This window comes from Oryza glaberrima, chromosome 9 (assembly GCF_000147395.1).
Source record: "Oryza glaberrima chromosome 9, OglaRS2, whole genome shotgun sequence".
Lineage (NCBI taxonomy): Eukaryota > Viridiplantae > Streptophyta > Magnoliopsida > Poales > Poaceae > Oryza > Oryza glaberrima.
The window spans coordinates 19,122,080-19,136,499 of record NC_068334.1 but is presented as its reverse complement, the minus strand read 5'-3'; the positions used below and the strand labels follow the sequence as shown (position 1 = coordinate 19,136,499).

Sequence of the window (14,420 nt, the reverse complement as noted above, 5' to 3'; positions counted from 1 at the left end):
CACCGTTAAAGCTGGCAGGAACGGGGATGGGGATGTATGGTCGAATTCTCCATTGACATCTCTATATATCTTCTTTTTTTTTTCTCGAATAGACATCTCTACATATCAGAGGATCCTGTTTTGCTTGTGAGGCATGGGCGACGCACAAAAGGAAATGCACGTACTCAATAAAACCAACAGGATGTCCTTTGTCTGCTCTTCTCTTCCAAGAGGCTATCGAAAGAATTTATAAATGCTTACACGCAAGCAGAGGCGATCCCAACAAAGGGGGAAAGAGGGAGGGGAAGGCCAGCCAAGTAGGGTGGGCCTGAGCACCCCCCTCAAGTTGGCCAAACCCTTCCATATATTTTTCAGCTTAGAGAAAAAAAATTGCTACATAGAAGAAAATTGATAGATAATTGAAAGATGATTAGTTTTTCCTCTTTTTTACAAATAGATACTCATATATATTTACACGTATTATATTTAGTCTTCTTATGTTATGTTTGCCACCTTCATTCTATTAGCACCCACCAAAAATTTGTCCTGCGTTCGCCGCAGGTAGAGGGTGAGTCTGCTGTTAGAGCTCAATTTTTTTTCCAGATTTCGTACTTAATTAGTTACTTAAATTCATCTGCATAATGGGAATTCTCTTATGTCCTAAAAATGTTTGCAAAGGTTTCCAATAGCAAATAAATAAATTAATAAATAAACGCTATATAAATGGATGGAAGGAGACAAGATTAGACATCACACAGCAGCATGCTATTTCTCATTTCATAATCCAATAAGTAAATTAAACCATACACAGTATCTGTTAGATCAATTGCTTGCTCACTTGATACAAATACCTTAACTTTTCCTTTCACTTCGATCCAACTACAACCAGGAGACTTCTTGATACCTTGCTCAGCCATGGCTCTCCTCACCCTCTCAGCCTCATCCCATCGCCCACTCGCACAGAGCAAGTTGGAGAGCATGACATAGCCCGTGTCTCTCGCAGGCGCCCTCGCCACCACATCGTCTCCTACCTTCCTTCCAACCCAGAAATCCAGGTTCTCTGATGAACAGAAGCTAAGCAAAGCCTCAGATAGGCCGCTGCCAGGAGACTTGACAATTTCTGGGTATTGCTCCATCATCTCAATGGCCTTTGCAATGTTACCTGATCTTGCATACATGTCAAGGACACAAGATAGATGCTCTGGTTTTGGTTGAACTCCATGGACAGACATCATTGACTCAAAGAAGGCTCTCCCTTGCTCCAGAAGACCAGAATGGCTGCAAGCAGTGAGCAAGCCGGTGAATGTAACCTCATCTGGGGAAACATTGTGGTATGTCATGATTTCATACACTTCCAATGCTTCCTTTGGCAACCCGTTTATAGCGAATCCGAACAGCATGGTGTTCCATGAGACCAAGTCCTTCTGATGGATGGCATCAAATACATTGTTTGCACCCTCGACGTCTCCACACTTGGCATACATGTCCACCAAGTTGTTGGCCACATACAAGTAGGATGCAAATCCACCTTGGAATGCACAACTGTGAACCATCCTTCCACTGGCCAGACATGGCGCAGATGCGCAAGCATGAAGCACAGCCCCAAATGTGAAGTCATCAGGTTGGATATACTCCTGCGTCAACATCTTCACAAAGTGCGCAAGGGCCTCACTTGTTAAACCGTTCCTCGCAAAACCTCCGATCATTGCAGTCCATGAGATGATGTTGGTCTCGGGTGCACTTTCAAAGAGTAAAGCAGCTTGCTCAATGTAGCCAAACCTTGCGTGCGCATCAATCAGTGAATTCCACGAAGCAGTGGTTCGAGTCTTCATGGACTCGAAGATCTGCACAGCACAATCTAGCAAGCTGAACTTAGTGTAGAAGGAAATGAGTGAGTTATTGACCTCGGGGATGCCATTCCAGCCACTTTGCACTACAACCTTGTGGATTGCCAAGCCAGTAGACGGGTCGGGCAGCTCCGCACAAGCATCAACAAGAATGCAGAGCGTCGCATCATCGCAAGTCAGTCCTGACATCCACATCTGGTTGAACAGAGCAAGGCATTGTTTGGCATTGCCGCTGCGAGAATGCCCCATGAGCAGCGTGTTCCATGCGACATTGCTTTTGCTGGGCATTTCGTCGAACAACTCGTGGGCAAGCTCCATGTGGCCTGAGACCACAAAGGCATGCAGGAGCGAGCACCAGGACAGCGCATTGCGCTCCGGCATCTCCCGGAAGGCGCGAGCGGCGTCGGCGGCGCGGGCGCACTTGGCGTACATGGAGACGAGCGCGTTGCCGACGGGGAGCGGGGCGCGCAGTCCGAGGCGGAGGAGGCGGCCGTGGAGCTGCGCGCCGGCGGCCGGCGACCGGAGCGCGGCGGCCGCGGCGAGCGCGGCGGTGAGCGAGAACGCGTCCGGCGCGCGCATGCGGGCGAAGAGCGCGAGCGCGGCCCGCGGCCGCGCGGCGCGGGCGTAGGCGGTGAGCATGGCGTTCCACGCGACGGCGTCGCGGCGGGGCATCGCGTCGAACACGGCCCGCGCCGCGGCGGCGTCGCCGGCCCGGCCGTGGGAGGCGATCCGGGAGGTGGCCGCGGCGAGGCCCCCATCCCTTGCTGCGGCGGCGGCGCTCATCGAAGTGAGCGCGAGTGTGAGAGACACCGGTGCACTGATGGCTAAGGCGATCCAAGTGTGTGCTGCTGGGTGCAGGTCCGTGGATTTTCCCCTCAAATTGCCATCAATTGCGGACTTCGCCGGCGGCGAGGACTCCGGCGAGCCACCCATGCTTTTACAAACAAGTCGTACTTACATAAATCAATCAAGCTTTACTCCCACTGTTCCAAAATATAAATGAAAATAATATGTGATATGGCATTTCCTAATACTGTTGCTTATCTTAGTTCATAGTAGTCTTGGTTTTGTTTATTTTAAGACGAGAGGACTATACTACATGGTACTCTCTTCACTATGACATATCCTAGTATTATTGCTTATCTAAATTCATAGTACTTTATCTAAATTAGTAGTACTTTTGGTTTGTTTATTTTAAAAAGAGAGGAGTATTACTACATGGTACTCTCTCCACTATTGAGTAATGAGGTTTGTAATAACATTTAGTTAAATTTTTAAAATTCCATCTTAATATTAGAACAAGTTTCTAAAATTTACTAAGCTTATGATATTATGAGAGTACTTTTCAAGACAATTTCATGCTTAAAGTGTTTGTTTTTCTGTTTGTAAACTAGCATTTGATAAGTTTTTTTTTTCTGTTTATAAATTAACCATTCAAGTTTGACCAAATGTTGTGCTAAATCTCAAATATTTATGACCGGAAAATAGATAATTTATGTTCAATGATTTGACATAAAACAAGCACAGCAGATCAATGCATAGTAATGATACATAAATCATTGAAGCATTCCATCACAACAGCAAGCACAAATCGACCTTCGTATATATAATTTGCACTAATGTAACATGGAAATTGACTTTCGTATTTCATAGCAATGCGTGTGTTTCTCACTACTTGTACAATTGTACACATGTGTATATATATCTACATGATACATGTTGACGCAACTCGTGTAAACACAAACAAGACGGCGACAACGGTCACAGTATTTTCCATCAATCGTGCTGGGTTGCTATGATGAGATTGTCGTACGAGACGCCATCTCAGGCCGATGTTAGGCCTTCAGGAAGAGAGAGGCCTTCCTCTCCATCTCCAGATAGAAACTTGCGGCATGCGTGGAAGACCGCGGAGTGGAACCCCGAAGGATTATCTATGAACACAAAATGTCCTCCCTGCATAATAAACCATCGAGTTCACAAATGTCAGCAATGTTATTGTATAAGCTCTGTTATATATGTATTGTCAGTGAAAAAAAAAAACTTGCCTGTGGAACTCTGATGATCTCACAGGGGACTTTCATTTCTTTCCGTGCTTGCTGTGCACCTTGGTAATTCATCCAATCTTGTTGGCCATATATGAAAGTAGTTGGCACTTTCCAATCGGATGCACTGTTACAAGTTTTAGGGCAGTGAGACAGTGAGAAGAATGGTATGACTAAAAACAAGAGCACCATGAAAAATCACAAAAGGAAAATGAGTCAGCTAATAATCGTATATCCGTTGCGTAAAAAAAAATAATCGTATATCCTGGCATAAAAGGGGGGGGGGGGGGGGGAAAGAAGCTAACTGAACAGATGCGAGAATGTGATGTTCCCTTTTCTTTTTGCGAAGCCATGCTTGTATGTTCAAGGTAATAAAGTATCAACAAAGGAGGTCACTACATGGAGAAAGTATGAACTGTAGAATTGTAGATTACCCTTAAAGGAAGGAGGACCAAAATCTCAGAATAAAATCAAAAAAAAAAAATGTTATCTGAACTACTGTGTCAATAAGTATCAAGGAGGTCATCACACAATTAGTGTGTGAACACAACTAACTATTGTGCATATGCTCTCAAGATCACCAGGGTGCTCATAACTCCTACATTTAGTTAATACGAAGAAAACTGACCTTTGCAGAAGAGGTTTCCTCGCGAATGCCCCAAAGGAAAATATATGTTTTAAGCACAACTCTCCACTAGCTTTGGCAGCCAAAGTATGGTAAATGTAATCTTCAAAACAAAGCAACGGTAAGGTTCTGTTGCATGGGTAATTTGACACATTGAATGTACTAGATTGGCGTAACAAAATTACCTGTCAGTAATGTGGATTCCTGTTCTGTTAGTAATTCACCTGTTGAATGTGAGCCAAATCTGGCACTGGTATATCTCTGAACTAAGCCTGGTCCCCAAGGACCCAATCCTCTGTTCAGCAAAGCAAATACAGTATATATCAGGATAAAATTACAAACTTGGAAATATGAGTAATGAAGTGCAAGAAGTTGCTTTACCTCACTATTCTTTGAGGAGTAAAATTGGACTCCCATAGATGATTCACTAGCATGCCTTTCCATGTAGCTCGGAACTTGGTTAACCACTCAGAGCTATGCTCTGTTTCTGATGAAAAGCCAGCAGGGCCGACCAAGATCAAGTGTTGGACGTGCTCAGGATGCTGAAATAGGATTTCAGTTTCAGTACTATCATGAGCACCAATGAAGAAGCTAATTCTGTATTTTTTTATGAACATACCTGTAAAGCGTACTTTGCCGCAACATATCCTCCAAAAGAGTGACCGAGCAATATAAAATTACTGAGATTCTTTGCTTTGCGCCATTCCTCAAAGGAATCTATGAACCATGCCTCAGTTTCTGCTCACAAAATGAACCAACAGAAAGGAAAAAGGGAACAGGTTACTTCACTGTTTAATATAAGCATGTGCCAAACAGAATTACTGAACATGCATGTGGTTTTGTTTTAGTACTTGTTACAAAGCCAACTACAGTTTTACAGAAAATGGTGCCCTAATATTTTTCACCATAAACTAGGGCCCATGCCATGCTCACCAAATGGAAATGAAAGCAAATGGCCACAAAGGGTTATCAGAAACATAAGAGTGTTCTGACAAAATTGTTCAAAGATGCACAACAAATAGATTATCTGAATCTAACCTTCAGTACTTTTACAAGTGAAGTCAGGTCTACTTGATCCACCCCAACTGCAAAGGAAGCAAAAAAAATCAATTTTATGCAACATCACACAATGTGAAATAACTAAGAAAAGCAGTATAGAGCATTATTGAACATGAGTACAACATTTTTTGCAACAATATACATCAGACAAGCACTTCTAGGTATCATCACACTAATTTTTACTAACTTGGAGATGAGGAATAAGGATTTTTCCTGTGAATGAAGTACTGCATTTAGCTCTCACAAAATAGATGAAACGAAGATGAGAAAATAGAGGCAACCGATTCCCGTATAAAAATACCACAACTTGTGATGAAATGTTTCGGATATATATATATATATATATATATATAAACTGAACCCTTAGATCAATGCATGCACCACTTTTCCTTTCTCTAATGTCAGTATAGGTACACAAATACTTTGTGCACAAAAAAAATCTATGTATCCTTTTAGTTCAACAAGCTGTTCATAGGACTATTTTGATAATTGAGAAACAATGAGCAAAGTAATCGAGATACTGAGTGACAATATAGAGGAATACAAGACAAAGAGTCCCTTTATTTCCCTCAAAACTTACCCAAGCTGATCAATGGCAATCACCCTGAAACGGCTTGCAAGGGCATCAAAGTTTCGAAAGAAGAAACCCTGTGAAGCACCATACCCATGGACCATGACAAGGGTGGGAACATTTTCTTCGCTATCAAATGTTACAGTATTGATGAATCTTGGCTCATCACTTGATGATCTAAACCATCTAACTTTTGATCCGGGTGGAGAGGAGCCAATGTTAACTTGTTCTTGGACATAGCCAGTTCTGTAAAGAGATATAAAAAGTGCATCACCAATTAGAAAATTGCAAAGAGCCTCAGATATATCTAGAGCAAAATGAAGAAAGAACTGAAGTATATTTGTTAACAATATAGCTGAGCATAAAACCAGGAAGAAACACCACACCAACAATTAATACAACCTTAGGAGGTTGTATCTTGTAACTAACACAAACCATTAGACCATTAGGTTGTTCAGGAGTGGATGTCACAAGTTTATAAATGCCTCCTTACATGAGCAGAAACAGAAAAATATATTGGCACTCCCGTGTAGTTGAGAGCAAAAACGGATTCTTAAATATTACAGAATGTAGAAAGATCAATGTATATCAAATATGACGACCCACTTGTTTTCCGGTGAATTTGTTCATTGGTACGAAAAAGAAAAATCTTTAACATTGTGCTACACTGCTACTGTGTGTGAGCTCAAAGAGGGAGCAGATTGCCACCAGCTAAAACAGTCTCTTCCATACATCTAAATCCACTAAACAAACTCCACCCTTTTGTGATGCGGCGAAGTAATAAACATTCTGTTTCCCATCACAACTTACGCTTAACAAGTAGTACAATTCAGATAAACAGCTCGAGAATGAAACAGTAGCTAACAATACGTGCTTAATTTAATTATGACACAAACAGGCAGAGCTGCCACACAGCTCGACCAGTGTGCAGTAAAACTCATATCGAGAGGGGGGGTGGGGGGTGAACAGCCGTTGTACAGTCCCAATACCCCTCCTTTGAGCTAGACTGCAATGCGAACATCTCATTACAAATCCAGTGCCTACCCAAAACCCAATCCCAATCCCAAAGTAACACCACGATTAAGCAATTCGCTGTCCTGGTGGTCAGCATCTCGGCTTTACGAGCGGGCACGGACTTGTCGACAGTCCATGAAATTGAATTAATCGGAGGAAAGGGGAACCAAAATTGGGGGCGAAGGGAAAGCGATACTTGACTATGGAGAGGAGCCGCTTCTCGGCGGCGATGATGCGGTCGGTGGAGGTCGGGATCCAGCGCAGCGCGGACGGCCACGCCCTCCCCCACCTCGACCCCGCCGCGGGCGCCGCCGTCGCCGTCGCCTCCGCTGCCGCGGCGGCCGTGGACATCCCCTCCGCCGCCATCCTCGTCGTCGTCGTCACCGTCACGGCGGCGGCGGCGGCACGGCGCATGCGATCCTCGAATCCCCCTCCCTCCTCGGCCTGTCACTCTCGTCGCTTCTTCTTCTCGGCGGAGTTCTTGGTGGCTTTGCCGGCGGCGGAATCGAGCCAGCCGCGGGCGAGTTTTTATGGGGAAAAAAAAGGAAAAAAAAGCACGCGGCTCCGAGCCGGCGAGCCGAGCCGAGCCGAGCCGTGGTTACGTAATGGCTTGCGTTTGCGTGCGCGCGAGAGCGAGAGATGGTTGGGGCGCAAGCAACGCAACGACGCGGCGGCCGAGGAGGCTTTTGACCTCACAACTCACCTGACCTGACCAGAGCGGCGCGGCTTCTGCGAGACTGCGGCAAAGGCGTGGTCGCCTCGTCTCGGCTCGGCGAATCAGCGATGGCAACGTGGCGGTGGTTTGGCTCAGCAGGCCGCGTGCACGGCCCATACAGACAAGCAGCAATTCGGTACAGGGCGTCGTAGTCGTACCAATCTGTTTCTGTTACGAAAAACGTTCAGTTTTGGTCCCTTTTTAACTAATATAGGTCGAGTTCTATTCGTGCCTTTAAACTGCACAAAAACGAGATATAGTATATCCTTTTTAATTTGTAAGTAAAACGAGCGTAAAATCGAGTCACGGTCTCGTTGCTGCCAAATCCTTGCCGGAGCCCCAATTACCTCGATCCCAACCCCTCCGCCTCTTCAGCGATGGCGCGGAGGAAGTTCAGGGTTTACAATTCCGGTTTACAATTTTGGTTTACTACTAAATTTTGAGCCCCATCGGTATCACGGTTTTCGATAAATTTTGATCGGTTTTCGATAAATTTTGAGTGAATTTCAACCAAATCTACTGTTTAACCTTCAAAATTCCAATGGAAACTTAATTCCGAGCCGTGTCGAAACATCTAAATTTTGTGGAATTTGATCGATTTTCATCGGAATTGTGAACCCTGAGGAAGATGAGACGATTTGACGGCAACCGCTTGATCTAGGCGCTGCCTTTGACCAGCCAACATGGTCGACAACGTTGGAGATGCGGGCAGTCTAGGCACCAGGGAGGATAAACTGAGGGATATTCAGTATACCTTTTCCTTTCTTGTTAAGTGCTATCCCGTATCACTTCCGGCCCAATAGTGCAGATGGGCCAGCCTAGTGGGCCTTGTTTGGATTGGACGAAAAGTGACGGCCCATCCACCCATGTGGGCCAGTATTTTAGCCCCATCCATAAGAGGCCTGATTAGTACGGAGGCTCAAGTAAGGACCCAACTCAAAAGGGCAGAGAAGGTTCCATTCCATTCCCATTCCTATCCCGAAAGCTCCCAAACCCTAGCCGGCGAGCGACACCGCCGGGCGCGCGAGGCGGCGGCTCACGAGCAGCGCCACCGAGGGCGCGAGCGGCCGGCCGGCCGGACGCCGGGGAGAGTGCCGGTGAGTTCGCGTCTCCCCGCAGCGGCAGCCAGCGAGACGCGGAGCGGCACGAAGGTATGCGAGTAACCAACTATAATCACTAATCCCCATTTCTGTTCTTGCGGCTGCTATGGCCTGGAATGTTGGGGGTGCTTAGTATACCTAAGTGGAAATGTTCGCTGCTGCATCTTCGCGTGCTAATCCGATCCGATGGATACATCTGTCTTGTGTACTGGCGTGATTGGGATCATGGACACGGCCCATGGTCGAGTCTTGGTCCATTGCTGTTAGTCTGCTCTGAATTTCAATGTGGAACATGTTTCATACTGGTCTGCAAGGATGGTGTAGTCTCGATCACTGAAACAGCGAGCCAATTTGTTCTGGCACAGTAGTTTCTGTAGTGATGTTCACAATGGTTGACTCGGCGGGCAGTGAGGTTCTACAAACCAATTTGGGATTGAATTCATTCTGTGGACATAGTTGGGTTCCAATTTTCTGCTTGGTTTGTTTACTATTGAGTATTGACAATGCGCGCTTGCGGGGAGCTCCCACGTCTACAGTGTTGTGTGCATTGCATATTTCCATCAGGCGGATTCCTATTTTGTTGTTATTATTATGTTCCAATAATGTATGATGGTTTGATCAGTTGACATCTGCTTGTCTGATTGTGGGTAAGCTGACTATTTGCAATGAGCCTTGCAGTTGTTTTTTTCACGGGGAAAATGGCTGGGTAGATGTATTGCAGCCTTTTGGCATTTTTTTTGTTTGGATCAAAGATCGATCAACAGATCGGTGCAGCTTTTTAAGCTGAAAGCCCATGAGAACAGAGTCTCATACTTGCATATAAATGGGCTGCACAGATTGATTCTTGTGTTGCTGGATCTTGCAATATGTGTTGCTTACCATGTTTTTGCTGCTTTGTCCTTGAGTTTATGAGGAGTGTTGATTGGGGTTTCCTTTTGTTAAGAACTGCAGTTGAGTGGTCATGAATTGGAGTATGAACCTATAGGTTTCTCACTTCTGATGTTCCCATGTTTTGTACTGTATACTTACTATAGTTCATTTATGCTATTGTTTTGAACATATTTGAAAGTATGTAAACCAAATCCATAAGTCAAAGTTGAAATTTCTCTTGGAAAGACTTCCAGGAAAACATTGGTAGAACTGAAGAATAGACAGATATGGCTTCTGGTGGCATGAAGGACTTTTACCGGCAGAAGAAGAAAGGAGGTCCCACCAAAGCATCGTCATCTTCCAAGAAGAAAACACAGCATTACACTGGAGGGGCCTCTGTTGGGGCCTCAGACACTGCTCAGACATCAGCACTAATTTCTCATGGTAACCTAGATCTTAAAGGTACTTACTGTGGTATTCATAATTCAGAATAACCAAGTTTTTAGAGATCCCAAGTTTTTTTTTTTCATCATGATGGTCCATGCAGATGATTTCAGTGAGCAAGAGGAGCAGTTGCGACTGTTTGATATGGACATGAAGTTTGGCCCTTGCATTGGTGTTACTCGTCTTCAGCGTTGGGAACGTGCTTCTGCCATGGGTCTTCACCCACCACCTCATCTCAGGGATCTCTTACTGAACAATACTCATGCAGGCAATCACAATAACAATGGTCCCTCCCTTGAGTGCCTCTGGGAGGGCAAAGTCTAGAACAAACAAATAGTCTGTACTACTGTAAATCCTGCACTGTTCATAGCTACTCGCTATGCCTAGCCCTTCAAACCCCACCCCAACTGATGGATGAATCCCTGTATTTCTTCTTAGTCGAGGGCTTTGGGCTCAGTCAATGACCTTGTGTTGTCGCAATCCTTTGTTTCTGCTACGTTTTCTGACAATACTGCAGTGTTTCTTCAGTTTGTTCTTAATCCTAAGCTGTTACTAGTAAAAATAAGGAGAATGAGCTGGCAGTGTATCTCCAGTTTGCCCCAAATCCAATGTTTGCCAAAAGGATAATGTAACTGCTGGTGATTGATGCGAGAAAAAGGAAATATGGAAATAGCCAATTAAGTTACTTCCTCCGGGTCACAATGTAATCTATCTAGATTTATTAACATCGATATGAATGTGAGAAATACTAGAATGACTTACATTGTGAAACAGAGGGAGTATCTAGGAAGAAACCAGACTACTGCTATTAATCACTGTGGTCTCTTAAGAAAATTTGTCAGTGTACATTAGCCTTGAAAGGAGCATATGGTACTTGATTCATCATATCGTGGATGCTTGCTTGGTTGGAGCATGCAAAAAACGAAGCACCCAACTGTTAGGCGATCTTTCATGGTCACTGTGTTTGCCTGTGCTTTTTTTGTGCTTTATTTCAAAACTTGAATAGCTGCGTCCTGTATCTGTTATCGTCAATGGCGTCAAGCTAATCTCTCAGCCACTTGTCAACACAGGGTGTGTTTAGTTCACGCCAAAATTGAAAATTTGGTTGAAATTGGAACGATGTGACGGAAAAGTTAAAAGTTTGTATGTGTAGAAAAAATTTGATGTGATGGAAAACTTGGAAGTTTGAAGAAAAAATTTGGAACTAATCTCGGCCACAATGATAAGCTTCTACAATGGCTTGTGCTCATTTACTCTTTTAAGGCCGGCGCCTCAGGCGAGCAACGGCGCTGTGCCCTCTGGTTTTTGCGGAATTCGATCTAAGTCCCACGTGAACAGTACCGTGAACAGTACCTGTGACTCTGTGAGATGATATTTTACGTGGAGGCCTTTAGAAAATCCGTATATTCCACGCAAAGGATAGAAAAATCGCGGATTAGTAATATATCAAAGCTTGTGCTCTCAGCCACTTGTTAACTCGAATGCTTGTTTTTTTTGTAAGCTTTCCATGGTTTCATATTCAGAGATGCAGCCGTGCATTTTCAGGGTTTGCTAGGCTCTTATGCTGGAAGATACCACGCCTCAAAGTATTGTCTTTTCTCCTGAGGCATGGATGATTAATTGTTGATCTTTTTTAATAAACAAAACGGTTTACATTTTCGGCCTCAATTGTTGACATATAACCAAATAATGGAGAATTATTAATAAATGTGTTAACATCTTGTATGAACAACGTTAACCTGGCCATCATGACGATCATAGCGATAGCTAGGGAGTTGTAGACTTGTAGTACGACCGGTGGTGACGAGGTCTATGGATTGCAAGTTGAATGCGGCAGTTTAGCTAGGCTTCCTATGCAGGAAGACACTATGCCTCGCCGATCCATGGCTTGGCAGAGAAGCCCTGTCGACTGGCTCAAGCAATGGGCTAGACCTAGAAGGATTAGGTAGGTCTAGGGTGTATGGTAGCATGGAGTTTTAGTTGGGTCGGTCGACTCACCCCTGTCCAACGGAGGAATCCACCATTAACGGGTACATCATCAGTTACTGAAAGAATAACTAACGCTAAATGCGAGCTTATATGTTCCACCTCAAGAAGCTTAAGTGGATAGACTTTATTACATGGACTTCAACCCGAGCCGCTAAATGGGATGTGAGTATGTTCCACCTCAGGAAACTTGAGTGGATAGGCTTCATTGCATGGATCTTCAAGATAAGCACACACATTACATCATAAGAAAGCTAACCAATTAAGCTACGTTTACTTTGTCCGAATAGGTATATTTAAGCGTGCGTACCAAAGTAGTAGTAAACACTGATCAAGAACGACATCGTTTGTGGTGCTCGCGCGCTTAGCCCCATCCGCCGGCGGCCGCCGCCGCCGACGTCGGAGTCGTCCTGCGACGGTCCTACATGCCGTGCGGCCGCCGGTTTTCATGACCGTTCACTAATTGCGTCGTCGTCGTCGCCGGCTCCAGTACTCCAGCTAGCAGCACGAGGTCGACCGAGAGTCCGCCGCCGAGCCGTCCAACGACGTCGTCGATCGATCGGTGTGCACGGCCCCGGACCACCGGTTGGCCGCGGCCGGAAGGGCTGCAGAACAACCGTGTCCACCCGTTGCAACAGTGACGTACGTACGGCGACGGCGACGGCGATCGATCGAGACGCAAGGTTGGTCGTACGCCATGACGAGACGACGATTGCTAGCTAGCTAGAGCTACCAGCTAGCCGATCGATCGATCTCCTAGCTCATCGGAACATGCATACACAGCCGTGTGGGAAGCGACGACGGTGTTGTCTCCTTCACATACATCTATATGAGTTACAAGGAAAAATGCCCGTGCACAGTGCATTGCAACAGGTGAAGGCTATTTTAATTTTACGGGAATGTTAGGGGACGGGATAGCTCCTCCTCCACAACGCAATTCTTATCCATACACGCACCAGGCCTGCTCACTCGCCGCTGTCGCCGTCTCCCGCTGCTGCCGCGTCCGTCCCCCGTCGCCGCCGTAACCATCCTCGTCTACAAGGGACGGCTGCAGGGGGCCGACCGCGTGTGTTGGGGTGCTCCTCCCCCAACGGAATGCTCAGCTATATCTAGTAAGAATCACCTGATACCTGGTAGGTATCATCTGATACCTCGCAAGTATCACGCGAAACATGGTAGAAATCGTCTGATACCTGACAAGTATCACATGATACATCGCGAGTATCACGTGATACGTGGTAGAAATCGTCTGATACATAACAGGTATCGCATGATACATCGCGAGATATCACGCGATACGTGGTAAAAATCGCATGATACCTGATAAGTATCACATGATATTTGCAAGTATCACCTGAAACGTGTGTAGAATCGTCTGGTACCTGATAGGTATCACACCTGATACCTACTCGGAATCATCCCGTTCAAAAACGGGATTCCGTTATATAGCAGCCTCCTAATTTTATTGTTGTTATATGGTCTCGTTAAGGTAAAATTCATTGTGGGAATTCACTTGGATATATATATTTTAATTTTTAAAAAATCATAAGCTGTAATTAGAAGTCCGATCGTCTTAAGTTAGCATGTGAGCTTTTTATAAAGGGAATTCTTATACAACTCTTTCTATATTTTCAAAAGTGAACGAACTTAAAAACCATCTCAAATACGGATATATATTTCTAAAACGATCGAACTTAAAAATTGATTCATAGACGAATGACTTACTAAAGTACCAATAAAAACATTTTCAATTTTTATAATAGTAGAGATTTTAGAGCTTCTGATAAGTTTTGTACTGATTTTTTTAGCGTAAATTTGATATGTCTCGGTACTAAAAGTAGTGAATTTATATTAAAAGTTTTGATATCTTTTTGTAAGGACCGATATGATCAACCGATCGATCGATTCCGACGGCTCTCCAACTTTTTCGATCTACCTGATCGTCTGTGATCGAGACGGTCTCGCATACGCCAAATTATTCAAGTCCACACTATTCATTCATGGTCCCCAAGTTAACTAGAGGCTAAAACGTACGTTACTTCGGATCAAGGAACGGAGAATGTGAGGGCCATAGCTCGTCCTACATATATATACATAGTACTTGTACTTGATAACTTCAAGTTTAACAGCTCCTGTTATAAGTAATTAAGTTCTTCGTAACGAAAATC

At 44.7% G+C, this 14,420-nt stretch overlaps 3 protein-coding genes across 4 annotated transcripts; 1 reads left to right on the top strand and 2 right to left on the bottom strand.

Annotated features, from left to right (window-relative positions):
- Positions 1 to 607: 607 nt before the first annotated feature.
- Positions 608 to 2,844, bottom strand: LOC127784993 (pentatricopeptide repeat-containing protein At2g36980, mitochondrial). Its single transcript, XM_052312423.1, has one exon. It carries the CDS (start codon positions 2,757 to 2,759, stop codon positions 723 to 725), a length of 2,037 nt encoding a protein of 678 aa, XP_052168383.1. The 5' UTR covers positions 2,760 to 2,844; the 3' UTR covers positions 608 to 722.
- Positions 2,845 to 3,399: 555 nt separating this feature from the next.
- LOC127783523 (probable 1-acylglycerol-3-phosphate O-acyltransferase) lies at positions 3,400 to 7,652 on the bottom strand. Its single transcript, XM_052310713.1, has 9 exons — positions 7,334 to 7,652; positions 6,133 to 6,369; positions 5,532 to 5,578; positions 5,113 to 5,231; positions 4,875 to 5,035; positions 4,679 to 4,788; positions 4,497 to 4,596; positions 3,868 to 3,995; positions 3,400 to 3,775 (listed from the first exon to the last, which is right to left on the bottom strand). Exons 1-9 carry the CDS (start codon positions 7,549 to 7,551, stop codon positions 3,651 to 3,653), a joined length of 1,245 nt encoding a protein of 414 aa, XP_052166673.1. The 5' UTR covers positions 7,552 to 7,652; the 3' UTR covers positions 3,400 to 3,650.
- A 1,150-nt stretch (positions 7,653 to 8,802) lies between these two features.
- On the top strand, positions 8,803 to 10,852 carry LOC127783905 (uncharacterized). Of its 2 annotated transcripts, none has more exons than XM_052311056.1 (3): positions 8,803 to 9,003; positions 10,077 to 10,284; positions 10,370 to 10,852. In XM_052311056.1, exons 2-3 carry the CDS (start codon positions 10,110 to 10,112, stop codon positions 10,588 to 10,590), a joined length of 396 nt encoding a protein of 131 aa, XP_052167016.1. In that variant the 5' UTR covers positions 8,803 to 9,003; positions 10,077 to 10,109; the 3' UTR covers positions 10,591 to 10,852. The 2 variants fall into 2 exon arrangements, with proteins under 2 accessions (XP_052167016.1, XP_052167015.1); XM_052311055.1 differs by having other exon boundaries at positions 10,069 to 10,284.
- Positions 10,853 to 14,420: the final 3,568 nt, after the last annotated feature.